This window comes from Tenrec ecaudatus, chromosome 3, assembly GCF_050624435.1.
Source record: "Tenrec ecaudatus isolate mTenEca1 chromosome 3, mTenEca1.hap1, whole genome shotgun sequence".
In the NCBI taxonomy this organism is placed as follows: Eukaryota; Metazoa; Chordata; class Mammalia; order Afrosoricida; family Tenrecidae; genus Tenrec; species Tenrec ecaudatus.
Window position 1 is genome coordinate 218,331,394 of NC_134532.1, and position 26,558 is coordinate 218,357,951.

The window sequence follows — 26,558 nt, forward strand, 5'->3', positions numbered from 1 at the left end:
CCCATTCATTAGCCAAAGAGAAATACAAATGAAATTAACAGTGAGATACCCCCTCACACTGACATTCTTAGTAAAATTGGAAAAAAAAATCAGTGCTGGAGAAGACCTGGAGAGATTGGAATGCTCACACGGCATTGCTGGTGGGGTTGTAGAAATGTACAGCCACTGTGGAAAGCTACATGGCACTTCCTGAAACCACTGCACACCCCAATTCCTGAACACCCTTAAATAAATATAGAGCAAAGCACAGAGAAAAGACATTTGCACACCCACGGTGTTTCCCCGAAAGTAAGACATCCCCCGAAAATAAGGCCTACTTATAATTTTACCTGTCGCTGAAATATAAGGTATCCCACAAAATAAGACCCCCCTGAACATAAGGCCTCCCCGATAATAAGCCCCCAAAGTGCCGTAACTCTGGACTCCGGACCGCAGCGGCGGGCGCCACAGTGCAGCTCACTGTTGGCCGCAGCGCAGCCAGAGCAGACAGGAAGTGCGAGCAAATGTGCGATAGACGGTTGTGCATGGAAATAATGGAAGTAACAAGGAGTTCTCGATACTGTGGGATCACAGTTTGTCTGTTATGCTGGTTTGTGACGACAATTACTACCATACCGTATACAGGTAATACATTTCCTTTTTTTTTTTTGTTCCAACCATAAATGTGTACCGTATTCTTCTTCATGGAAAAATAAGATATCCCCTGAAAATAAGACCTAGTGCATTTTGGGGAGAAAAAATGAATATAAGACTTTGTCTTAGGGTGGGTTGGAAAAGGGGAACTAATTACAAGGATCTACATGTGACCTCCTCCCTGGGGGACGGACAACAAAAAAGTGGGTGAAGGGAGACATCAGACAGGGCATGATATGACAAAATAATAATTTATAAATTATCAAGGGTTCTTGAGGGAGGGAGAGCAGGGAGGGAGAGGAAAAATGAGGAGCTGATGCCAGGGGCTTAAGTGGAGAGCAAATGTTTTGAGGATGATGAGGGCAATGAATGTACAAATGCGCTTTACACAATTGATGTATTTATGGATTGTGATAAGAGTTGTATGAGCTTCTAATAAAATGATTAAGAAAAAGAGGTATATTCTCAGCAACAGTTCTACCTTGTCCTGTAGAGTCACTATGAATCAGAATTAGCTCACTAGCAATGAGTAACAAAAAGATGACCACAAGTGTATTACTGAGAAACCTTGTCTGCAGCCATCCACTGATCATAGAAACATGTTTAAACTTGTTTCATTTGGAAAAAATAAAACTGGACGCCCCGCCCCCCCAAAAAAAGACACTGTCTTATTTTCAGGGAAACAGGGTATGTTTATTAAGGCAATTTCTATAATAGGTGGGAACTTTTTTTTTTAAGTCCTTCTCCAGAGGAATGGATACACAGAGTCCCTTCACACCATGGAATGTCATGCATCCATCAAAACAATGGCGTGTCTGTCAAGCACCCTAAGACATGGACAAAGTGAGAGAACATTTTGCCGACCAAAGCTCATCAATCTCATAAATACAAATCTATCTTTTGACACCACTGTTCTATAAAGAAAAAGTGGCGTTCACACTCCAGGCTAAGACTGTAGAGACTCGGAGGAGGTGGGGGACAGGGCGGAGGCAGGAGGGGGAGGGCAGGAGAGGACCGAGGGAGGCAGGGAGGGAAAGAGAAGACATGTCGGGGTCCCGACAGAGCACCGTCGCTGCTTTGACGGGCTGGGCTGTGCAGCCCATCTATTCTATTCCATTAACGAAAGGGGGACGTGTGGAAAGAAATAAGAACAAAATTAGATGAAGTTAAAATGTATATATAGAGAGCGAGGCGAGTCACTCCCTCATTAACCCTCCGTACTCCATCCCTGGGCGCTGTGAACGCCGCCGGTCAAACAGGGAAAAGCAAAACTCAAGCACACTCGGCTTCTTTTGTGACAAACTCCAAAACCTAGCTCCAGGAGCCGACAGTGGCCACATCAATGGGCGCAGGCACAGGACCAATGGTGCGGACGGCGCAGGACTGGGCAGTGTTTCCTTCTGTCGCGATCGGGGTCGCGGTGGGTCAGAGCAGACTGATGGCACCTGACAGCAACAACAATTGTGAGCAAGCTTCCCTGCGCTGCCATCCTGCTTTGCATCAGAAGAGCCCTCTGAGAGCAAGGAAGCGGGATCTCATTACCCACAGGGCCCCAGATCCCTGCTCAGTGAACCCCTTGGAGGCAGAAGGCAGCAGCCGGCTAGTCCATCAGAGGAGCAGCAGCAGAGCCAGGGGCCACAGCAGCAGCAGAGGGAGGGGCGTCCCAGCCCACGGAGCAGAGGAAGCTGAGTGTTTCTGTGCTGGAGGCTGGCTTGCGGAGGGGGGCGCCTCGGGACACTTAATGGGGAAGGTGGGCTTGCTGACCCACAGAGGTGGAGCTGAGTGCCTTTGGGGTGAGGCTTACTAGAGTGGGGTGCCTCTGGGAACTTAATTCAGGGAGCTGAGTTTGTTGACCCTGAAGCTTGAGCTGAATGCCTTCCAGTTGAGGCTTACAGGGGAGTGGGGCGCCCTGGGGGCATTTATTAGCAGCCCTGAGAGAACTTTGTAACATGTCCTCATCAACAACCCGGCCCTGAATGGCTTTCACACTCACTACAATTTAACTCCCTTAATAAAACCAAGCTCCCTGCCCATTCTAACTCATGGCAACCCTATAGAACAGGGTAGAACTGCCTCTGTGGATTTCCAAGACTATAACTCTTTATGGGAGTAGCAAATCTTTCTCTCCCAGAGTGGCTGGTGGCTTCTTTGAACTGCTAACTTCGCAGTTAGTAGCCCAACTCATAGGGAGCCTTGGTGGCATAGTGCTTACGAGTTGGGTCACCATCCACAAGGCCAGCGGTTCAAGACCAGCAGCAGGAATATGGGCTTTCTACTACCACAGTTACAGTCTCAAAAGCCTGCAGCAGGGTCACCACGAGCCAGTCTTGACTTGGCGGCAGTAAGTTTGGGGTCTTGTGGAGACCCAACCTGTAGCCCACGACAGCGCCAGGATGTGCACGTTGACGACAAACAAATTGGTTTCAAACAAAAAAATAATAATAATAGTAAGAGGGCAGGAATACAGAGTCGTCGCACCCACCATTTCAACCCACCATTTCGGGAGGTAGGATGTTGCTTTTATTACTGTTTTCTGTTGTCCACCTCTGGAGCCCCCGAGGGTGCATGGGCCCAACTGTAAGGTGAGCAGTTCTAAACCATCAGCTGCTCTTTCTACTCCCAGAAGGGGTCTTCGAAACCCGCAGAGGCAGTTCTACCCGCCCAGGGCCGCCACCGGTCGGAACAGACTTGATGGCAGTGAGGTTGGTCTTATGGGTATTAAGGAGTTAACAAGCCGTATTCCTGCCTGTGAAAGTCGCTCAGGGCTGGTTGTTGATGAGGACGTGTTACAAAGTTATTTCAGGGCTGCTAATAAATGCCCACAGGGAACCCCACTGCCCTAAGCCTCATGGAAGGCTCTCCACTCAAGCTCTGTGGTAAACTGAGGACTTGGTAGATCGTGTTTGGCCTTTTTCCTATGGGTGCAACTGCAGGCATAGAGAACGCACCCTGTTTTGAGAAAAATCTCCACTATTCCGAGATAGACAAGTTTCTCAAATACACATTCTCGAGGCAGAACCACAGCCCGGCATTCCAGAGGAGCAGGCCTAGAGGAGCTGCCCTGGGAGATGAATCCTTCTTATGTCTGGCTATTCCCGGTACCTGAAGGGCATCTTCAGATAAGAGCAATCAGGCTCTCTACCTTGACCCACACCAAATGTAGCAAATGCTGTTTTGTAATTCTCTTCTGATAAGGATCAGAGGTTGCTTCCCTGAGGATGCCCGCTCCCCCCACCCAGCTCAGGATGATGACTCCCTTCATTGCTGGTTTATCACACCACCCAGTGATGATGTTACCCACTGACTATGTAGTGTGTTCGATAAATGTTGTGTACGCTTTTAGAAAGATCTGTAAGCCCCATTCCATAGACCCACTGGAAAATACATTCACTTTCTCAGTCTGGACATTGACAGGGAGCCCCTGCACCCCGCTGTCTGTCTCATTTTCCACAATCACAAAATCACTCCTGAAGACCTATTTGAGTGTTGGGGACACCCCAACCCATGCCCCAACAAAGCTGCAGGGTCAACAAACTCAGCTCCCTGAATTAAGTTCCCAGAGGCACCCCACTCTAGTAAGCCTCACCCCAAAGGCACTCAGCTCCACCTCTGTGGGTCAGCAAGCCCACCTTCCCCATTAAGTGTCCCGAGACGCCCCGCCTCCGCAAGCCAGCCTCCAGCACAGAAACACTCAGCTTCCTCTGCTCCGTGGGCTGGGACGCCCCTCCCTCTGCTGCTGCTGTGGCCCCTGGCTCTGCTGCTGCTCCTCTGATGGACTAGCCGGCTGCTGCCTTCTGCCTCCAAGGGGTTCACTGAGCAGGGATCTGGGGCCCTGTGGGTAATGAGATCCCGCTTCCTTGCTCTCAGAGGGCTCGTCTGATGTGAAGCAGGATGGCAGCGCAGGGAAGCTTGCTCACAATTGTTGTTGCTGTCAGGTGCCATTGAGTTGGCACCTTCACGACAGAAGGAAACACTGCCCAGCCCTGTGCCGTCTGCACCATTGATCCTGTGCCTGCACCCATGGGTGCAATCACTGTGTCCGTCTATCTTTGTCTCTCCCTTTCTATTTCACCAAACATGATGTCCTCTCCAGAGATTGGTCTCCCCTGGCATGTATAAGATTTGTAAGACCAGGTCTCACCATCCTAGCCTCTCAGAAGCACTCTGGTCTTACTTCTTTTAGTACAGATCCATCTGTCCTTTTAGCGGTGCCTGGTACTTCCAACATTCTTCTCCAGCACCACCATCCGAGTGCACCGATTCTTCTACGGTCTCCCTTACTGAGGGTGGGGCTTTCACGTGCACAGGGTGCAGTAACAGGAGGGTAACTTCCATGTAGCCATTTCAACTATGCAACCATACTTTATTACTAGCCTGAATGTAACCACTTTGTATTAATTCGAGTGTGGCCACTTTGTAACGACTGTCATTCCTTTGGCAACTTCTGCAACTGCTGACCCACTGCATTTATTTTTGAAATTGCTGCTGTTGCTTGTAGCCCCCACCACATTTGATTTAAAAAAATCATTTTATTGGGAGCTTGTACAACTCTTATCACAATCCATCCATCCATTGTGTTAAGCACATCTACATTTGTGGCCAACATCATTCTCAAAACATTTGCTTTCTACTTAAGCCCTTGGTATCAGCTCATTCCACCCCACCTCCCTCCCTTACCAACCCTTGATAAATTATAAATTACTATTATTCTGTCATATCTTACACTGTCTGAAGTCTCTCTTCACCCACTTTTCTGTTGGGTTATATGTAAATCTTTGTGATCAGTTCCCCCTTTCTACCCCACCTTCCCTCCACCCTCCAGTATTGCCACTCTCACCACCGGTTCTGGATTCCCTGTGTTTCTAGTTCCTGTCTTTATCAGTGTACATCATCTGGTCTATCCTGATTTGTAAGGTAGAATTGGGATCATGAGAGGGGGGAGGGGGAGGAAGCATTAAAGAACTAGAGGGAAATTGTATATTTCATTGTTGCTACACTGCACCCTTACTGGCTTGTCTCCTCCCAGAGACCCTTCTGTAAGGGGATGTCCAGTTGCCTACAGATGGGCTTTGGGTCTCCACTCCACGCTCCCCGTCATTCACAATGATATGATTTTTTGTTCTTTGATGCCTTATACCTGATCCCATCAACACCTTGTGATCACACAGGCTGGTGTGCTTCTTCCATGTGGGCTTTGTTGCTTCTCAGTTAGCTGGCCGCTTGTTTATCTTCAACACTTTAAGACCCCAGATGCTATCTCTTTTGATAGCCAGGCACATTTGCTAATGCACCCACTTTGTCTTCAGTGATCATATCAGGAAGGTGAGCATCATGGAATGCCAGTTTAATAGAACAAAGTGTTCTTGCATTGAGGGAGTACTTGAGTGGAGGCCCAGTGTCCATCTGCTACCTTAGTACTAAACCTATAAATATAAGCACATAGTTCAATTTCCCCATCGTCATATATAAATATATTTACATATGTACATGCCTATAATTAGACCTCTATAAATGATTTATGCCTCCTAGTTCTTTCCTCTATTTCCTTTGACTTTCCTCTTGTCCCACTATCATGCTCAGCCATCATTTGGGTTTCACTAATTCCTCTTGGTTACATTGAAGGGCTGTGTCTTTCGGCATGAAAATATTTTCTTTATTTTTCAAAACTGACGGTGGCCTCACACAATATTTGCCCCTTTGTTTGCAACTAAAGTCACTCAGCAGAAGGTCCTCCAAATCCACCCGTCATGGTGTCGGACCGTTTGATCACGACGATCGATTGATGCACAGAATACCACTGTGTGTCTGCAGCCAAGTGTTTTTTGTTTTAATCCCTCTTCCACTAATGGGCCCTTAGGTAGTTTCTGTCTTCTTGTTGCTGTGACCCGGGCTGCAATGATCATGGGTGTGCATGTGTGCTCAGTTCTGCACGTTGTTGGGTCACTTCCAGTCCCATTGTTTAAGAAAGCGCAAGACGACTCTCCACAGTGGTGGGGCGGTGTCCCAGTGGGCCTGCAGCTGTGAGAGTTCTAATCCTCAGGCACTTGTTGATTCCTGCTGCTTTGGATGGAGCGATCAGTTCCACGGGGATGGATGTCTCCTTACCATTTTGATCAATGACTCCCTTCTGGGAGGCTGGTGGGGGACTGGGGGGTCATTTCTTCATGTGCTTGTTGGCCTGCTGAATATCATCTTTGGGGAGCTGTCTGTTCATGTCCTCTGTCCATTTTTTTTGGTAATTGTGTTGCTCGTCTTTTTTTAATTAATCATTTTACTGGGGGTTCTTACAAATCTTGTAACAATCCATCATACAATTGTATCAAGCACACTTGTACATTGGTTGCTGTCAACATTTCCAAAGTTCACTCCCCCACCCTTCCACCACTCCCACTGTTGGTCTGTCTTGAGATGTCGACATTTTCTATAGATTTTAGAGATCAGTCCCTTGTCTGATATGCTATTGTCCCCCTCCCCAATTTTTCCCCACTCTGTGGGTTCTCTTTTACTTTTCTTGGTGAAATCTCCCGAAGCACAGTTTCTTACTGTCACAAGGTCCCGGGCGTCCAGCCTGGCATGCCGCGAGCTGTCCATTGGTCTGATGGTGTGTTGATGTCGCGTGTCACAGTCTTGATCCTTCTAAGGTTGACGTGTCGGTGTTCCTCCATCCTGGGTTCATTTTGTATGGCTTTGTATGTGGAGGGAGGTATGGGTCCTGACTCTTCCTTTGGCAACTGCCAAGCCGATGTTGCCAGCACCATTTGTGGAAGGGACCATGTCTAACCCAGCAGAAATCCAACCTCCGTTGGAGGTGGGGTCCGCTGAGTAGGAGGCAGTGAGGGGAGGCAGTGAGACATAGCACTTACCCTTTCCAGTAGTGCTTTGCTTATGCTGAGCCTGCACAGTGAGCGACGACTTCTTCCACCTCTTTAAAGAATGCGGCTGGGGGCTGGCTTAGCAGGCAGTACTATGGATAGTTTGGGCGTTTCCACGAGGTGATTGGCGTCTGGTTTGGGCTGCGATTAGTGGCGCTTTCCCCCGGGGTTCCCTATCCACAGCCTGAACCGGCTCCTGGGTCAGTCACGGCCCACCTCGGCCCCTTTAACCCAGAGGCTGCGCAGTCCCGGGGTTTCCATGACGACAACTTCGGTAGGGGGACCCGGACGGGTGGGGCCCCTAGGGGGCGTGCGCATGCGCGCTGCCTGCAGGACGCGGAACGTCTTCTGGAGTCGCGGACGCCGCTGGTGGCGGGGTTCCCTGAGCCCCGGTAAGGGCGACGTGGGGGCTCCTGCAACCTGGGGTCCGGCGGGCGAGCAAGGGGTTCGGGGAACCCTGGGGGCCAGGCTGGAGGTCTTCAGGGCCTGCGGAGGGCGGCCTGGGGGTTCTCAAGATTCGGGGGTCAGGCTGGGGGTTCGGGGGCCAGAGGGGGCTGGCTAGGGGTTCTCACGGCCTGGAGATCGGGCTGAGGGTTCGTGGGGGTCCGGCGGGGGACTCGTGGGGTTTCTGGAGGCGGGCTGGGGGGTGTGGTGGTGGCCCACGGGGTTGGGGGCAGACTGGGTGTTCCCGGGGCCTGGACATATCGGCATGAGGTCCGGGGGTCCCGAGCGGCCATCGCGCTGACCCCACCCGCTGGCCGCAGCGGCCATGGCGTCCCCGGCCCTGTGCAGGTCCCCGATGCCGCCCCCTGCCCCGCTGCTGCTGCCGCTGCTGCTGAGCGTCGCCCTGCTGGGCGCCCAGGCCCGCGCCGAGCCCCCCGCCGCCGGGAGCGCCGTCCCCGCGCAGAGTAGGTCGCCCTGAGATCTTGCCCCGTCCCCCACGGTGCGCCCAGGCGGGGAGCTCCTGCGGCTGTGCCTCGCCTTTGTTCCCTGCGCGCCCCGCCCCTGCGGCGCCCCTGGATGGCAGGTGGGTGGCGGTGGGGTGGGTGTTGACTGGGACCCAGCCACGGGGCCCCTGACCGGCGTCCCCCGCAGGCCGGCCGTGCGTCGACTGCCACGCGTTCGAATTCATGCAACGAGCCCTGCAGGACCTCCGGAAGACGGCCTACAGCCTGGATTCGCGGGTGAGCACTGAGGGGGCCTGCGAGGGAGGGGGAGGCGAAGACCACCATGACGGAGCCCTCCACCCGGTCTATGGCTGGGGCCTGCGAGACCCTACGGCCAGCTGCAATGATCCTTGGGGTTTGGGGTGCTGGCCCCCTCTTGAGTATCACACACACACACCCATCACCCAGCAGCCCCTGCAGCTAGTTCCTGTGGGAAGGAAGAGGGCAGCGTGGGGGGGCGAAGGGAGGGGAGCTGGACACTTTTGCCTTCTGAACACCCACAGTTGGCAGGGCTGTGGCTGAGCCAGGCCTCAGGTGGTCAAGGCCCAGTGGGCAGAGGGAACTCGGAGTCCCAGAAATAGATGGTCTCTTCCTCCTCTGGCACCTGGAGGCTTCTGCTGGTGGAGTCCCAGCCAGAAGTGGGCGTGGCTGGGTTGTCAGGGATGAGAAGAGAGGGGCTGGCCACCTGCCCAATCTGGGAGTTTGGTCTCAGGTCCCCTAGCCTGGGAGCCTAGCAGCCCCGGGGAAGCAGGTGGGGCACTGGCCATTGGCGTGGGCAGGGCTCTGACCTCAGATTTGGGGGTTAGTGGGACACACCCCTTCTGAGCCCGGAGGTGGACACCCAGCCGCTGACTAGAGTGCTCCAGTGTGTCAGAGGACCCTGCTTAGTCCTGCCTTCACAGCGCTGGTTCCAGTGAGGGCCAGTGGGGAACCAAGAGCTGAGAGGTGGGGTGTAAGTTGAAGGCTAGGATGCTCGGCAGGGGGTGTGGGGAGGACACACAGACAGGACAGGAGGTCTGGGGAGCTGCTCAGGGACCCAGGTGAGTGGAGAGGGGGAGCAGAGGCTGGAGCACAGGAGGAGCCGTCCAGTGTGGTTGGGGTGGTGCTGGTCCAGGGGTGACTGGCTGGCCAGGGAGAGGCAGTCAGTCCCTCACGGGCTCTCGGTGTCTTCCAGACGGATACCCTTCTGCTGCAGGCCGAACGCCGAGCCCTGTGTGCCTGCTGGCCTGCTGGCCGCTGAGGACCGACGGCGGGGTACCTACTGTCCCCTGGTCAATAAACACCTGCCTCCACACCTGCCTCCTTGTCCTGTCTCTGTGTGTAGCCTGCCTGCATTCAGGCTGTTTCTGAGCCTCTGTTTCCCCAGCTGTCCCATGGGCACTTTGCCGGGACAGCGATGGGCACCTGCTCCCCAAGGCTCCCCTGCCCCTGCACTGGATGGGGCTTTGAGAAAGACTCCCTGAGAGGGCTGCTGTGATCGGGGAGGTTTGGCCTGAAGGTGGGTGGCTGGACAGTGGGTAGTTCCCCTCCCTGCAGCCTTGGAACCAGCTTTGCTCTGTCCACTGGTGGCCCCTCTGCCACTCCAGAGACTAAGGGATGGGACTCTGGTCCCCAACAGAGGTGCTCACCCCTGTGGCTGGAAGTCCACACTGCCCTTCAGGGTGCACTGCCCACAGGTGCTGCCTGGCCAGGAGGGCCACGGGCGGCGGGGACTTAGTGGTCAAAGCAAGTCACTCTCCCTCCCTCCCCACTTCCGAGTGGTTTCAAAGTAATGCCTTGTATCAGAGTGGTGTCTGCATGTCCCTAGGAAGACCCCGCAGTCCGCACACATGTAAGATCAGCACTCGGCACACTGTCCCTGGGGGACCACTTGCGCTTCCCCAGCTTCCCTCTGGCCTGTAACCCTCCACAGTGCCACCTGGCACCATTGCTAGAAGACAACGGGCGTTGAGCCCGCAGACCCCGTCCTTGTTTCTCAGGCCTCAGTCACCCTTTACCTAGGACAGGCTGGCAGGCGGGCAGGTGGGCCCCACTGTTGCCTCAGTGGAGCCCTCTGTGTCAGCCGCTTGGCTGAGGGGTGCGTGTGCCTGCATGTGTGAGGAGCCCAGGTGGTGCTGTGGCCAGACCCTCGACTGGCAACTGCAAGGTTGGTGGTTTGAACCCACTGGCCGCTGCACGAGAGGGAGAGGCAGCAGTCGACTTCCGTACAGATGCTTGGCCTGGACCTACCCCCGGGGACAGTTCTCTGTCCTACAGGGGTGCTGGGAGCCGGAGCTGATGGCAGCAGGCTACGTCTGAGTTCTGCCACCCTGCCTTCTACACTGGGCTCTTGGCCATCCCCTGTCTGGCTGTTAGTGCCTGAGAGCACCCTGGAGGATCTGGGAGGGGGTCTGGGAGAGCTTTGAGGCCTTGGAGAGTTTTGAACATCTGGAAGGGCCATGGAGGACCTGGAAGGGGGTCTGGGAGCCCCTAGCCGGCTGTTGCCTGGGCCCTCGTCCAGCTGCTAGGACACCCTGAACAAGCCAGAGTCCCCTTTGGGCAGCTCTATGGGGCAGAAGACAGGCACCAGGCCCAGTGGTCACTAGGGAGACCCTGAGGCAGGCAGGGAGTGGTGAGTAATGGGGCGTGGGGGTGGGGCAGGGCCCTGCCACACCTTGGTGTGTGCTCACCTGTGGGGCCTTGGCTCCTCTGATCTGGCCCAGCAGCTTCCAACAAGGAACTGAGGATGTGGTGTGGTAGCAGAGGCCTGCCATTCAGTCCTGGTGGGACTGAATCACCTAGGTGTGAGTTTGTAATGCCCACAGAAAAATTGCAGGAGGCTCTTAATGAGGGGCCTGACCAGGTGTGCTCTCCTCCTGGGCTTAGAAGAAGCTGTCCCAGGGGTGGTCAGCAGAGCGCGACCACCACCAAGGAGAAGAGATGGGACCACAGCGCTTCCGATGGAGACCCAAGGTCGCTGTGCTGGAAACCCGAGACTCGGGAGACGTTGGAAAGCAGTGGCGCCAACCACAGAACCAGGAGAGTGGCAGGAGAAGGCACCGGAGCAGGGCAGAATTGGTGCCCCGTGGGCACTTGGTGGAGCGAGGCTAGCTCACAAGCGAGAGAAAGCTGAGTGCCTCTGGGCGGCAGCACCCTGGCAATGAGGTGTCTCCTGGTGGGCACTTAACAACAGAGCTAAAGCTGAAGAGCTTTCTACACTTGCCTGAGCCGGGCAGAGGCCCAAGGGGCAGGAGAGGCCTGCCCTGACTGAAGAACGGTATCCTGAGTGACTTCTGATCCTGAATTGTAATCGTTCACTTCCCGAATAAACCCCATAGCCTTGAATGTTGTCTGAATTCTGTGTGGCCACCGTACCGAATGAGCAAACCCAGCAGAGGAGAGAGTGCTGTGGGAGGGACAGAGGGTGGGGGTGTGGGTGGCTTCTGCCTCAGAGGAACTGTCCCTGCTTGGGCAGATGCTAATGATGATTCTCTCTCTCCCGTGTTAAGCTGAGTTGTCTAGAGAAAGACAGAAATCAAACCAGTGACAGTCATAGATGTAGAAGAAAAAAATTTTATATCAAGAAAGTAGCCCAGCCCAGCCCAATTCAAGTCCATGGGTCAGATGCTAGTGAAGCGCTCACCAGACTCCTACAGCTGCTGGCCGGTGACGAAATGCAGGGAGCTGGGAGAGGGCAGGCTGGTGGGTGCACAGTGACACCAATCCAAGGTCTCTAGGAACACGGCAGAGCACGGCAGCTCTCAGGGACAGCAGGCCACATGCCCCCCAGGTGCCAGTCATAGAATCCAAGCCAGCAGGAAAGCAAAGAGGAGAGACAGAAGTTCCCAGTCTGGCGCTTACAAAAAGGCCACACCCCCAAGGCTGCATCATCAGGCTGTGTGACCTGATTGACAGGTTGGACTTTACTTTCACACAAGTGCAAGTTGACATAAATCCTCACCTTCACGTTCTCCCTCCTGAACCTAGAGGGGTTCAGGTGTCCCCCCCCCCATGCTGTTGGGGCAAAGCCTTTAAAGGTGCAACCTGGCCATCCTGAGCTGCAAAGGAAGCTGGGAATGACGCCTTTGTGCTAGGCATGGGTTGCCAGGTGCAGCAAATACACGGTTTCTAGTGTGGGTATGTCCCCTGCCATATTTGAGAAACGTTTCCATTAAAAATTATTTCCCCCCTTTCCCCCCACAATTGAATGCTTTCTGTACGTCATCTCTCTGGCCACTCAAGTCTGAGGAGCCACAAGCCCTGCTGAACCTGCGGTGCCAGTGTTGCGGGTTGTTAGGTGCTGACCAGTCAGTTCCAGCTCCTAATGATCCTGCGCCAGCTGCCCTCACATGTCCCTGTGTCTGAGCCAATGACGAAGCCACGTGTCAGTCCCATTCATCGAGGCTCTGCCTCTCGCTGTCCCTCTCCGCAGCACGATGTCCTCCTCCAGGGACTGGGCTCTCTGAATAACATGTTCAAAGTCCGTGGGACGAAGTCTCACCACCCTGGCTTCTAAGGAGCACTCTGGCTATCTCTCTGAGTTCTAGCACTGTTAATTCAAATTTACTACTGTAATTCTATAAACAGAGTTAAAGGAGCGTTGATGGTGTGGTGGCGGCCACGTGTCGGGCCGCTCCCCGAGGTCAGCTCACAGTGTAAAGAATGGCACACGGACTGCTGGAAGGACAGACCAATCTGTGTTGGGAGAAGCACGGCCAGAGTGCTCCTGAGAGGCAAGGGTGGCAAGACTTGGCCTCACATCTTGTGGACGTGTTGTCAGGAGAGACCGGTCCCTGGAGAAGGGCATCGGGCTTGGTCAAGTGGAGGGGCAGTGAAGGAGAGGAAGGCCCTTGAAGAGATGGACGGACACACATGACTGTGACCATCCTGTGGTCTATCAGGTCATTGTAAGTCAAGACCAGTTCCGGTGGGGGGGGAGCGGGGGGAAGGGTGTTTGTTGTAGAAAGCCTTCTACTTGGGGGTTTCTGGTCCAGTGGCTGCCGGGAGGACCCTGGGGTCTCAGGAATGTGTGGTATAACGAGCTTCCTGCAGAATTTTGACAGCACAGGGTCACCATCTGACAATCACCCCAACAGGACCCTTCTGGCTGCTAGGTGAGAAGAACTCCGGAGGGGACAATGACAGAACTGGGGACCCAGGAACGTGGGAAGAGGCCACTTGGGTCCTCACCACCACCGAGGGCAGTGTCTGGGGCAAGGGGCAGAGGCCATGGCTGTGTGGGAAGCGGTTTGTTTCCGTGTCTTTCTGTGTGTGTGTGTGGGGGGGTGTTGTTACTGAGCAGATCTGCCACAGAGGGCTCTCCTGAGCGGTTCATGAGGATGGTGCTGGACCAGGCGGCAATCGGTTCTGTTGTGCCTGTGACTCCGGTGGGACCTCACAACAGCGCCAATGACAGCCATCACCTTCACAACCAAGGCTCCTGGGAGCAGCAGCTCAGGAATCAAACAGCAGATTGCACCGGGCACACCTGCTACACAAGACCTCTGCAGGGTGTTACACAGCCCCAGCGTCACCTTGACGACCAAGACGCACCTGACCCACGCCAGGCCGTTTCCAATCACCTCACAGGCTAGTGGGAGCCGGACACTGAATAGGGATGATCACAGAAGAACTGACGCATTTGAACTTGGGCGCTGGCCGAGAATACCGAAAGCATGGCTGCCTGCTAGGAGAAGGCCAGCCCAGGGGCTCCTGAGCAGCTCTCCCCAGACAGAGGCCACCAGGAGTCAGAGTCCACTTGGAGGCCACTTGCGGTGCGCAAGAAGTCTGGCCAGAGTGCTCCGTGGAGGCACGGACGGCGGGGCTTTGTCTCATACACAGTGGACGTGTTGTCAGCAGAGACCAGTCCCTGGAGGAGGACTTCCTGCTGGGGAGAGCGGAGGGGTTAGGGAGAGAGGAAGGCCCTGGAGATGAACAGACACTGTGGCTGGAGCCATGGAGGATGGCACTGCACTGGGTGGCGGTTCCTTCTGCTGGGCACAGGGTTACTGTGAGCCGGAACCCGCTCACCCAGAGGCACCCCACAACTATAAGAACAAGGCGTGGGCATCTCAAAAAAAAGTTGCAAATTGCAAATGAGGCAAAGGTTTACAAAACAGGTCATCGATGTCACAGTCAATCTTGTTTCAACTCATCTGTGACAATGACCCCCATCCAATGATGTCCCCCGCACCCTCACTTCCTTCTTGTGCTTCCCGTTTCTGTCCCCCGTCTCACCGAAGTAAGCGCTGCCCACCCTCTTTGATCCTGAGTGTTGGCCTCTTCTACCAGGGAAGCACATTCACTTCCAGACCTGCAGGGTGACGAAGGGCTGTCTTCCTAGGGGTCCCCTCGGTCTAGCTTGGTCGGTGGTATTTTTCGGTTTACAGCATGCTGTCCAAGGGGGTCGCTGGAACAGCCAAATACCTACACTTGCTCCTCACTGTGAGCTGGCCTACAAACGTCTTTTATTGCTAGGGAGATTCTGAGTAATTTCTTTTTTAACTGAGAAGGGGGCTCGCTCACTGCATTGAGTCGATTCTGACTCCTGGTCCCCAGATAGGACAGGGCAGAACCGCCCCCGTGGGTTTCTGAGACGGTCACTCTTCGCAGGAGTAGAAAGCCCTGTCTGCCTCCCTGTCAAGGGGGCAGTGGGCCAAAGACCCTGCACACAACAGAAGGAAGCCCAGCCTGGCCCTGTGCCGTCCTCACCTGGTGCCCGTGCTGAGCCCAGGGTTGCCGCCGATCCAGCGGCTCATCCTCCAGCTGTCTCCGGCAGGGTCCGGCTCCCTTCCTTTGGCTCTCAGGATCTGAGACTGCCTCCGTGTGCGTGTGGGCATTCAGCTCTGGATAAGGCTTCCAGGGGCCCCTTCATCTGAAGGGGGCGCCGTCTGTTCTGCGCCTGGAAGCTCCATGGACACCTGTTCCCTGCTGGGCTGCCCTGCTGGCATTTGGACCGCCAGCCACTAGCTTTCCAGCTCATGGAGACACAGGGCCCACCACCTTGTGACACATGGACAGACAGAGGGGTGGAGTAACTTCCAGAGGTGGTGCATGAACTGGGATCGCAGCCAGCTATTGGTTTACCTGGTCTTCAGGGTGATCTCCTCCCCCGCCGCCCTCCCCCACCCCCCACCCGCCCTTGCCTGCCTTTGTCCTCCTATTCTCAAGGCTTGGAGACCTGGTGCTCTTCCAGCTGGGAGCCACTATTTCTGACTCAGCCCCTCAGGTGGCTCTCACACATCTCCCAGGACAGTGGGGCCCGGATGCTCCCTTGCTGAGTCAGCCCGCCTGGAAATCGTTCCTGTTGGCACTTTGCTGTGGCATCTCCCCTACCCCAGGGCCTTTGCACAGTTTGTTCTCTGTTGACTGTCTGCTGCCCCTGTACCACTGCCCCCTCTCCAGTCCCTTGCCCTGCCTGGATTTCACATGAAGTCCCCAAGGGACACCCAGGCCAGCCAGAGAGAGCTTGATTGAAGGTGGCTTAGCATTTGGCTTCTTTCCTCCCCGCTCCTCTTTTGGGGGAGAGAGGGTCTTTCTGGGGACTGGCATGCCCACAATGGGCTTTTTGAGGGGTTTCTGGTATTCCGTGCTGGACAGATTTTAAAAACCAATAGATGTTGACAATATACACAAAGACAATACGGTATTTCCCATCAACCCACATGCACTTGAAAATTAAGCATTGGATAGAGAAGGCCTAGGGAGAATGGATGCCTTTGAATGAAGGCGCCCACACAGAATGCCAAGAGCACGTCTCCATCGAAGGCCGGCTGGCCAGGGTGTCCCTGCCAAGTGAGGAGGGCAAGACTTTGTCTCACACATTTCAGCCATGTTCTCAGGACAAACCAGTTCCCAGAAGAAGGTTAGCCCGATTGGAAGAGGTTCCATGAAAAAGAGGAAGGCCCTTGAGGAGACAGATTGACCCAGTGGCTGCAACCATGGGCTCAACCCTCATGCCGGTGGCGAGGGCAGGGCAGGGCAGGAGCGGGAGGCGCTTCGCTCTGTTGTGAGTCTGGCAGCTGTGGTCGGGGCCATCAGTCACTTCCAAGGAGTCCATACTTACCTTTGTGTAACTCGCAAACACGGGCATGGAAAACTAGCCCTATTTCAAGAAAGATCTCTAGTGTTCTGATAGAAATGGTTTTTCAAATACACTTCTCCAGGCCGCAGAGGTGCCCCTGTAACAGGAGCACCTGGCTACTCACTGTGCTGAAGGTTATCTGTAGATAAGGGCAATCAGTTCTACAAGGCACCCACCTTAAAACGTAGCAACCTCTGCTTTGACATCCCTGGCTGATAGGGATCTTAGCTCGGTCCTGGGGAGAGCTCAGGGGCACTGACACTCGCTAAGGAGTGCAGAGGTCAAGAGTTGAATCACCTCAGGGCTTGTTAACTTTATATTCATATCATCCACTGCCTTTGTAACAGTCACTGTTATCCCCGTAGGTCTCTCAAAGATCTCTGCGTCCCATTACACAGACCCATTGACAAATACATTCACTCTCAGTCGGGACATGGGACAGAGGCCCCCTGTGCCCCACTACCTGCTCCGTCTGTCTTATTTCCCACAATCTCAACGTTGCTCCTGAGGGCTTGTTTGAGTGTTGGGGACCCCTTCACACGGACATCCTTCCCTGCTGCTCTCTGCGGCTTCTGAACGCAGCGCTGCTCACTCACTCTCCTGTTTTTGTCAAGGGGCTTGCTCTGCCTTTCAGGAGCACGTCCTCTTCCACAAGGTCCCTTGGGAACACCCCTGGCTTTGCTCTGGGTCGGCTTAAAGACTCCTTTTCCTTAGGCTAGTTGCTCTAGCCCCTGTTTTGGGGATGTTCTGTTTGGGGCCACAGAGAGTGCCCAGGGGGTGGTGGGCAGTGGTGCCCTCCCTGCACCAGCTTCTAAAGCTTAGGGTGGGGCTTTGTGTCCTGCTCCAGCCCATCCCTCTGGCTCTGGGCACTCACTGTCCTGGGGTGGGGCCCCTGGACCATGATGATGGGGTGGTGGTGGGCGGTCTTTCAGGCTAGGCCAAGGCAGTTCAAAGATGGCATACTGGGGAAGAGGGATGGAGAAGCCCACTTTACAAGAGGGTGTGGGGTTTGGAGGGGACCCTCCTAGTGGTGGCAGCCTGGGCTCAGGGAGCCCTCCGGCCGGGTTTTTGCGCGTGTGCAGCGGACTGCCGGCAGACGGCGCTGTGGTCGCGCGCCTTCCTGGGCAGCCTCCACCCCGGCAGGTCTCTGGCTGGGCACAGGGCCAGCCTGACCGTCATGGGCCCTGGGGACTCCCATGGGAACTGGGCTTAGCCTAGGGGCAGACCGCTAGGGTCCCTCCACCTTGACCCCGCCCTTGAGCGGGCCTGCTGGTGGGGGCGGACAGGAGGCCCTTGCATTCCTAAGCCTGGGGTCAGGGCTGGCTCTGGAGGGCAGAACATGGGATCCAGCCGCCCCCCGCCCCTCACTCTCTGGTCCCCATCACTGAGCTGACAGCATCTTCTCCAAATCGCTGACCCCAAGGCTCAGGAAAGGCTTTCAAAACCCAGCCCCAGCCCTACTACGGGGGGGGGCACTATGGGAACCCCTCTCCCGTTGGGCTCCACTGTGCGCTCTGTCCTGAGTGAGTGTCCAGTGGCCCAGGGGCAGCAGGGCACGGGAGGGTTAATGGACTGTGTCCCTGCGGTTTCCTGGCGATGCCCCCTGCTCTCCTGGAAGGTCACAGCGCCGGAATTCACACGAGTCCTGGCGTCTATGAGGGTGGGGGCGCCTTCCCAAGGGGGCCTCCTCGCCCTTCTCCCCATGCCGGGTGCCTGGGCGAGAGGCCGGGTACCCCCAGCTTCAGCCCCACAGGCAGGCATAGCGTTTGGTCCCAGGACTGAGTGACCTCAGCCGCCCCACTGACCCGCTTGCCCACCTGAGAGGGTGCGGGGCTTTTAGCGTGGACCACCAGACAGGGTGACGGGGTGTGTGTGACAGCGAGCAGGCAGAGCCGCAGAGGCTGGGTTTGAAGAATGAAGGGTGGTGGCGGCAGGAATGCTGCCGTTAGGATCGCGAAGCGGGGTCTGTTATTGTCCCCCCCCTCCCCTGGCATCCCCGTCTGCAGCGTCGGCAGGTCGCGCCGCGGGGGACCCGGAGGACACAGCTCCGCTCGGAGAGGCCCCTCCTTACCGCCCCCCCGCCCCCCCCCACCGCCTCGCAGCCCGGCTGCACCTGCACCAAGGCCGCGGGGCGCATGCGCGGGCCAAGAAGGGCGGGGGCCGGCGGGAGGGGTCCTCGACTCACCCCACCGTGTCTCTGCGGGGAGCGGGGTGCGTGGGGTGCTGCGCAGGGGCAGGCGCTAGGGGCGTCCGGCTCGTTTAGGCCGCGCCCCTGCCCTCCCCACGCGGGTGGGAGCGCTGCGGGGCGGGGAGCGGGGAGTCCCCTCCTCAGGGCCCGGCCGGGCGCCGCGTACAGACAAAGGCGCGGGAGACGGAGCCCGGGAGGCGGCTGTGGCCGCGCCGCGTCCGGGGACGCGCGGGGGGAGGACGCGGCGGCAGCAGCGACGGGCGGCGCGGCGTGCAGGTTCTGCGTTTGCAGCCCTGCGGGGCCGGCGGCGGGGAAGCAGGGCGCGGTGGCCGCGCTCGCTCACCGCCCGCTCCGCTCCGAGTGGCGCTCTTTGCAGCGCCCCTCTACCCGGAGCCCCGCTCAGGGGTCCCCAGCCGCCGAGTCCCCGGCTCCCCCTCGCGCGCGGGCAGCCCAGTCGCTACCCCAGCGTCCGGCGCCCCAGCCCGAGCGCACGCCGACTCCGGCTGCGCCCGGGCCGCCGCGCCAGCGCCGAAGTGTGCTATCCGGCGGGCCCGCGCGCGGAGGCGGCGTCCCCCCTCCCAGATCACATGGTGACCCTCGGCAGCCAATGCAGTGGACGCTAGGACCCTGCGGGACCCCGGGCGCCGAGATTGCACGGGCTCCGCTGCATTATAAATACTTCTCCAAAATGCGGCGCAGCTCCCTGCGCGCGCCCCGGCCGCCCGCCGCCTCCGCCCCGCGCCCCTGATCCGCCGCCGCCGCCGCCGCCACCGCCGCCGCCACCGCCGCTGCCGCTGCCGCCGGGTCGGGAGGGCGCCGCGCCCTTGCCGTCGGCCCGGGGCTGAGCCGGCCCAGCCCGGCCGCCTTCTCCGCGCTGCGCCCCCCGGCCGGCTTGCATGCAGTGTGGGCCTCCCGACATGGTCTGCGAGACGAAGATCGTGGCCGCCGAGGACCATGAGGCGCTGCCGGGGGCCAAGAAGGACGCGCTGCTCGTCGCCGCCGGCGCCATGTGGCCCCCGCTGCCCGCGCCCGCGCCCGCCGCCCCGCCGCCCGCGCCCGCGCCCCCGCCCCGAGGCCGCCCGGACGGCGCGGGGGGCGCGGGACCGCCGGTGGGGCGCGGCGTGTGCATCCGTGAGTTCCGTGCGGCCGAGCAAGAGGCGGCGTGCCGCATCTTCTACGACGGCATCCTGGAGCGCGTCCCCAACACGGCCTTCCGCGGCCTGCGGCAGCACCCGCGCACGCAGCTCCTCTACGCCCTGCTGGCTGGTCAGTGCGGCGGCCGCGCCGGGCGCGTCCGCTCCGCGGGTCTCCGGTCCTGCCGCAGCCCGCGCCGCGGGGCCCTCCGGGGACGGGCGCGCAGGGACCACCCTGCGTTTCTAACCAAGACCACCCCCACCCCGCTCCCCACTGCTCCGAACCCGGACCGCGCATCGGCCGAGCGCATTGGGCCCGCCGGGACACGAACCCCTGGCCTGGATGGCCGCTCGCGTGCCCCCTTCCTCAGCTACACAGCCGCGGGGGCGCTGGGCCGGGGGTGTGGGAATGAGTGCGGGGGTAGGGGGCAGGTGCGGGGCCGCGCGGTGGCGGCCTCCGGCTGACACTGGCCCTTGCCCGGGTGTCACTGACCCTGGGTGGGAGCGGGGTGGGGGGGCAGGTAGCGCCCGCTGAGGCGTCTCCTCGCCTGATGCGTGTAACTATATATAATCCACGGGGCGGAGGAGGCTGCCTCGGCGGCTTCAAGTGCTAATTTATGAGGGGCAGGCTGCCAGCTCTGGGGTGCCAGCGGCGTGTATGCAGAGGGGGCGGGGGCGGGCCCCTGCGGGCTCCGGGAACCCCTATCCCCTTGGATTCCAGCCAGGCTTGTTCTCCCCATTTCTCAGATGGAAGAGCTTGAGGCTGGGGCCCCGAGACTGTCCCAAGGTCACGCTCATGGCTCAAGCTTGCGCCTGTCTCCTCCGCAGCCTCACTGCGCCAGGAGGATCCTAGTAGCCCCGGACGCCACCGCCACCCCAGGCTCACAGCTGCCAGGGAGGGGGCATCCCCCCCATGAAGTGGCTCTGGGGATGGCCTACAGCATCGCCTGGGGGGGGGGTTAGCCCCCAAACCAGCACTGCTGGGTTCCTTGTCATTCTACCAGGCTGGAGTGGTGGAGTGGCAGCTGCACCACGTGGGTGGTGGACATAGGCCCCCTGCCTCCCTGTGGGGTACACTCTCCCATGCCCAGCTCCTTGGCCAGCTGCTGGGCTTAGCCTGCCCAGAGGCAACTCGTGGGAGTCCTGGGTCTTAAAGGTGTGTGTGTGCACTGTGCCAGGAAGTTAGGGTGCACCCCTGTAGCCTGTCCCCTAAGTGGCTGGCTGAGCAGGGGGCCCTGTGGGTGGGTGCTCTGGACACCCTGCTGACCCCTGTCCTCTGCCCTGCAGCACTGTGCTTCGCTGTGTCCCGCTCGCTGGTGCTGACCTGCCTGGTGCCGGCTGGCCTGCTGGGCCTACGTTACTACTATAGCCGCAAGGTTATCCTCGCCTACCTCGAGTGCGCACTGCACACAGACATGGCGGACATCGAGCAGTACTACATGAAGCCGCCCGGTGAGTTCCTGAGCCTGGCCAGGCGGTTGGCCCCAGCGTGCTTGGGGACTAGGGCTTTGGCTGGATTTGGACAAGTAGCTGTGGGCTCTTGGTGTGGGGACACCCCTGTCTCTGAGCCCCTGCTGTCCTCTCTTGGGAGCTCTGGTAGTCTGGGTTAGTCCTGAGTTGGGGGACCCTTTCTTTGGTCCATTGCTGTGGGGGAGGGTGTGCAGAGATGATGTTTTTCCTGAGTCTGGGTCCCGGAGCACCCTAGACTCAGGGGTAGGAGACAGAGGACCGGACCTGAGGGCCTGGACCTCAGTCAGTCTCCCTGCACTCTGGCTGGGTCTCTGGTGACTCCAGGCCTTTGTGACCTTCTGCTAGGCTGGGGCTGGGACCTGGGTGGCCCGAGTCTGGCAGGGCCCTGAGGTTCCCTCATTGTGGGCAGGGTCCCAGGGCCAAGAGGAGACAGTGGCAGTAGCAGGGTCAACCCTCTCTTCTGGTGAGTGAAGGCAGTGGGGATTGGGGTGGCCTTGGCATGGCCAGTTCTGTGCCCCCTGGCTCATCCCATCCCTTGGAGCTGCCCCACCTCCGCGGCCTTGAGCGCTACCCCTTCCTCTTGACCCCTCAAACCCAAACAAGGCGTCTTCTGGCCTTGGGGGAGCCCGGAGGAGGGGGGGCGGAGCCGTGAGGCAGCCCAAAGCCCAGACTCGCAGTGGGAGAGGGGCTGGCATGGGGAGCCTGCTCTTGAATAGGGGGATGGGGGGCCTTGCTCACTGCTGTTGGCACATCTGGGGGTCACAGCAGGCTGCTGACCAGCCCTGCTGGACTTTGGGGTGCTGCTAGTGCCCCAAGATGGGAAACCTGAAGTTTGCAGACGCTCATGGTACACCCAGGTCAGGTAGGCTGGGGGACTGGGTCTCCCAGGACTGTTCTGACCTCGGGTGTAGGTGGCCTGGGTGGTGGGGGTGGGCCTGCTGGCAGAGCAGGGACCCAGCTAGGGGTGGAGTAGTGGCTGGCAGAGAGCCCGGGGCTTGGGGATCAGGAACCCCTTGTGTCCTTGACTGCGTGGGGCTGCAGAGGGGTGCACTGCAGGGGGCCTGCGTGGCCAGTGGTGACCCGTGGCTCAATCATGGGCTCAGACTTCCTGTCCTTCCTGCTGGCTGGGGGCCAGGCCTCAGGGTCTGGGGGTGAAGGAGAAATGGGGAGATGCCCCTCACAGCTGATGTGTGTGTGTGTGTGTGTGGGGGGGGGGCGCTCTTCAGAAAAGTCCTTGGAGCCTGTAAAGGCACTCACTCGAGTGGAGGCCAGTCTGCAGGGGACCCTCTGCATAGGCTTGAGGGCAGGAGTGCTGAGGGGAGGCGTTGGGGGTGTGTGGACCACAATGCTGCTGACCAGCAGGACCAACGGTCAGTCCTCAGGCCTCTAACCTGCATTACCAGAGGTGACCAGCTCTCCTTTTGGCTGTGTCCTCCCTGGCATCCTTGTCCCCTTTCACTTCTCCCTTCCTGGCCTTGCTGAGGCCACCCTCTCTCTCCACCCTTGCCCTGCACTCGCCTGTGATTGGGCTCAGCAGTGGGTGGGAAGGCTGGCCTGACCATTGGGCTTACTGCCCAGGGGAGACTAGGGTCAGTGTTGGGGGATGGGGATACTTCTCACGGGTCCTGTGATGGCCATTGGAGAGAATGGGATTGAGGAGTGTCCTCATGGCTGTATGTTTATGGCTGGGACAGTCTGTCCTGGACAGTCTGTCTGGGGCTATGTGTCCTGGACTGTCTGCCTCCAGACGGGGTGGGGTCTGGGCGTGGTGGAGGCTGCAGTGCTTGAGAGGAGGGCATCTGACCGCCCTGTCCCCTGCAGGCTCCTGCTTCTGGGTGGCCGTGCTGGACGGCAACGTGGTGGGCATCGTGGCAGCGCGCGGCCACGAGGAGGACAACACAGTGGAGCTGCAGCGCATGTCTGTGGACTCGCGGTTCCGTGGCAAGGGCATCGCCAAGGCGCTGGGCCGCAAGGTGCTGGAGTTCGCCCTAGTGCACAACTACTCGGCGGTGGTGCTGGGCACGACGGCCGTCAAGGTGGCCGCCCACAAGCTCTACGAGTCACTGGGCTTCAGACACATGGGCGCGAGCGACCACTACGTGCTGCCCGGCATGACCCACTCTCTGGCTGAGCGCCTCTTCTTCCAAGTCCGCTACCACCGCTACCGCCTGCAGCTGCGTGAGGAGTGAGCGCCTGCTGCCCGCTGCTCCAGGCCACCCGACCGCCCTCCCCACGTCTGCCCACCGCCTGCCTGCAGCCCACCTGCCCACGTGCCCGCCCGCCCGCCGCCGCGGCCGGCTTCCAGACACTCACATTATCATTTTAGGTTGGGTTTCGCCTTTCTCCATGTCCCGTGGTTCTCTGACCATTTCGTGGGGTGCAGGGGTGCCTTGTTTGCGGCACTTCGGAGGGGGTGAGTTTGTCTGCAGGGCCCTCTTCCCCCCTCCCCTCCCCCCACTGTCACAGCCTGCTGAGCCATCCTTCCCAGGCCCCGGAGGAGGACCTGGAAGCCCACTGCAGCTGCTGCCGCTCACCCTGCCCGGCCCCCACCGTCTGGGGCCACCTTGTCCATTGAGCACAGAACCCCTGCCACCGTGTGGGTGGCTGGGCCACTGGGTGTGGGGCCGCTTTGCTCCAAGCATGCTGAGGCTGTGGTCTGGCCACTGTGCACCCGCATGCCTGCAGCCCCCGCCCACTGCCTGTCCGGACCGGACCCCACCCCAGACCCACCCGGCTGAGCGAGGGAGGGAGGGAACGCAGGAGGATGGGCCCTGCTGCCCCGTCCTAATCGGCCCCTGGCTTCACCCTGTTCATCGCCCATGGTCCCCTTTGCTTTGCTGTCCTGCCCACCTCCTTTCCTCTGCTCCAACCCCTCCCTTGCCAGGGCCTTGGCTGATTAGCTGCACGTTCGAGGTGTGGTTCCCATAGCAACCAAGCACAGCTTGGTCTGGCCCCTCCTGAGTGGGCCTGGGCAGGGGGCGGTGGGGGGGGAGAGGGAGGGGTCCTCCTCCCACCGCTCCAGCTCTTGCCTGGCCCCCTCAGCCCTCCCCAGGGACTGCCCTGTTTCCGAGTGGGCCAGTCTGTGCACCTGACGAACCCAGGCCACCCCAGGTCGCAGCTGCCGCCACCCAGCGGGCCCAAAGCTTCCCCAGCCTGAACCCCACCCTGTTTTTTAATAAGTTATTTAGACAGAATAGCAACACTGCATGATTTTACTTCTTGGGACAAAACGGTAGCTTGTACCTTAAGACAACATGCACACCTCTGGGTGGTGGAGGGCAGTGCCCAGTTCTGGCCAGGGTGGCCTGAGGGTTTTAGGGGGGCCCTCAGAGGGAGAGCAGCGTTTCTCCCAAGGGAGCACCTGGTGATAAGCAGTTGGGGGTGCCCCACGCCCACCTGGGCAGAAGTGTCCGGGGGTGCCCTAGGGCAGGACTTCAGGGATGAGGGGGAGAGGGGTCTCAGCCCTGCCCCACCCTGGGGCCTAGCTATGTCCCCAGGCCCCAGGCAGGCCTGGCCTGGCTTGGGGGTGGACTGGGAGGGGAGAGGCAGGCCATGATGGTGGTGGTGCTCCTGCTGCTGCCGCCGCTGACACGTCCAGCTGTGAGCCTGGGCGAGCCACTCTGTGGCCAAGGGACAAGAGTGCCAGCCAGACCCCCTTTCTCTGGGGGCTCTTGGAGGGGAGGGTGGAGGCGGTGGCCCACCCAGCTAAGCCCCAGCCCCCAGGCCCTTGGCGGGTGGGCGGGCGCCTCCCTGGCAGGCGCTGCAGTGAATGGGTCCGTGGAGCCCGGCCAGCTCCCGGGCTTTGTTCTGGTGGCGCCCGCGTCCCTCCGCACCGTTTGCGGAACCCTGTACAGCCCCCGCTCCCTGTGCGTTCCGCGGCGGCGGGGTTGTAGACTGTACAGAAATCGGCACCCTATTTTCTTGCTGCGCTCAGATTTTGTTAATCTGGACATACAGACAGACGTAAAGTGTTTTAGCAAAACAGAAAACAGTCTGTGCCTTTCTTCCCTCTTCCCGTTTGCTGTAGTTGTGACTTGGGGCTGGTCTCAGCGGGCTTTGGTGTGCAGAGGGGGCCTGCTTGCTGGGCTGCCGGGCTAGGGGCCTGCGGGACAGGTTCTGGTGGGGGCAGCCTAGTTGATCCTGTGCCTTTGCAACTTCGGGGGTCTGGATGGGGACCGAGTAGGGGGTGTGTGTCCCTGGGGCCCACTGAGACAAGCAGAACCTGTCCTCCCCTGGCATTTGGCTGCCTGTGCTGGTGGTGTTCAAGGGCCCTGGTGGAGTCTGGCCATGCTGTCCTGGGGTGTCTGTCTGTCTGCCCACCAGCCATGGAGTCTGTGGGTAGTGGTGGGGCTTGTCCTCTCCCAGCTGCAGGGGCAGTGGGTTGTGGGGGATGCTTTTCTTCTTTGTTGCTCTCGTTGCTGCCCAGGATGTGGGGCTCGGAGCCGCTGACTGGCCATGGCCCTCTGTACTCCCTGCTAAACAGGCAGAGGGGCCCAGCGGGCTGGGTTCCCACCATGCCCTGCGATGGAGCCTGGCCAAGCCCTGTGACCTCCCCCCACAGAACTGCCACCCCTGACCTGAAAGTGGACGCGGTGCCAGGGTGCACTGAGCCAGGTCTTTGGTACACCTGTGCCCACACTAACTCTGTGATGTGTCCGTGTGCTGGACCTGCTTTCTCTGAGTGAATGACCCTGGGCCTTGCTCTCCTGCCCTGCTGCCTCCTGGGTGTCCTCTGGTTGGTGGGGACCCAGCCTTGGCACTTGGCAGAGGCCTTGTGCTTGGGGAGGGGTGGGAGTTGTTAGAGGAACTGGGCAGACAGACCTGACCCCCCAGCTCTGGGTGGGGCATTGGGGCATCCTTGGCTGTTGTGGCCGGAGTGGCCCCAGCAACTCTGGATGCCTGACTGACCTCCAGGCCCTGGTCATACCCTGAGGCTATCCTGATGCCCGTGGGGACTCTGTGTGTGGCTGCATGTGACAGCTTGGGTATTTGTTCTTGAATGTGGTGGGCCCATTGGTCACTGGTCACCAGGAGGGCGTCTCCCACTGACCTTCACCCCCAGGCTAGGCTACGGAGCCAGACTGGTCTGGCAGCCAGAGCACGTCTCCCAATTGTGGGAGCCGAGGGGTGGCCCTGTGGTGGGTGGGCCTCTCTGGCGGGAGGCCCTGTGGACAGATGGCCTGGCCCCACAAGGCCTTGGGGAGCCTCTCTGGGGTCTCTCTGAGCAGCTTTCCCTAGAGGAGGGGGTGGGCC

At 58.8% G+C, this 26,558-nt stretch overlaps 2 protein-coding genes across 2 annotated transcripts; both read left to right on the forward strand.

Annotated features, from left to right (window-relative positions):
- The first annotated feature begins 7,676 nt into the window (after positions 1-7,676).
- On the forward strand, positions 7,677-9,751 carry NICOL1 (NELL2 interacting cell ontogeny regulator 1). Its single transcript, XM_075544608.1, has 4 exons — positions 7,677-7,897; positions 8,270-8,413; positions 8,601-8,689; positions 9,627-9,751. Exons 1-4 carry the CDS (start codon positions 7,765-7,767, stop codon positions 9,690-9,692), a joined length of 432 nt encoding a protein of 143 aa, XP_075400723.1. The 5' UTR covers positions 7,677-7,764; the 3' UTR covers positions 9,693-9,751.
- A 9,847-nt stretch (positions 9,752-19,598) lies between these two features.
- On the forward strand, positions 19,599-24,223 carry NAT8L (N-acetyltransferase 8 like). The gene is made up of 3 exons (XM_075545037.1): positions 19,599-19,968; positions 21,123-21,287; positions 23,127-24,223. Exons 1-3 carry the CDS (start codon positions 19,599-19,601, stop codon positions 23,492-23,494), a joined length of 903 nt encoding a protein of 300 aa, XP_075401152.1. The 3' UTR covers positions 23,495-24,223.
- The last annotated feature ends 2,335 nt before the right edge of the window (positions 24,224-26,558 follow it).

Excerpts from the sequence above, each read along its gene's own strand:
- NICOL1 (XM_075544608.1), top strand. The coding sequence starts at position 7,765 with ATGACGACAACTTCGGTAGGGGGACCCGGACGGGTGGGGCCCCTAGGG. Across the intron at positions 8,414-8,600 it reads GAGCGCCGTCCCCGCGCAGA|GCCGGCCGTGCGTCGACTGC; the intron begins GTAGGTCGCCCT and ends CGTCCCCCGCAG. Across the intron at positions 8,690-9,626 it reads CCTACAGCCTGGATTCGCGG|ACGGATACCCTTCTGCTGCA; the intron begins GTGAGCACTGAG and ends GGTGTCTTCCAG.
- NAT8L (XM_075545037.1), top strand. The coding sequence starts at position 19,599 with ATGCAGTGTGGGCCTCCCGACATGGTCTGCGAGACGAAGATCGTGGCC. Across the intron at positions 19,969-21,122 it reads CCTCTACGCCCTGCTGGCTG|CACTGTGCTTCGCTGTGTCC; the intron begins GTCAGTGCGGCG and ends TCTGCCCTGCAG. Across the intron at positions 21,288-23,126 it reads GTACTACATGAAGCCGCCCG|GCTCCTGCTTCTGGGTGGCC; the intron begins GTGAGTTCCTGA and ends TGTCCCCTGCAG.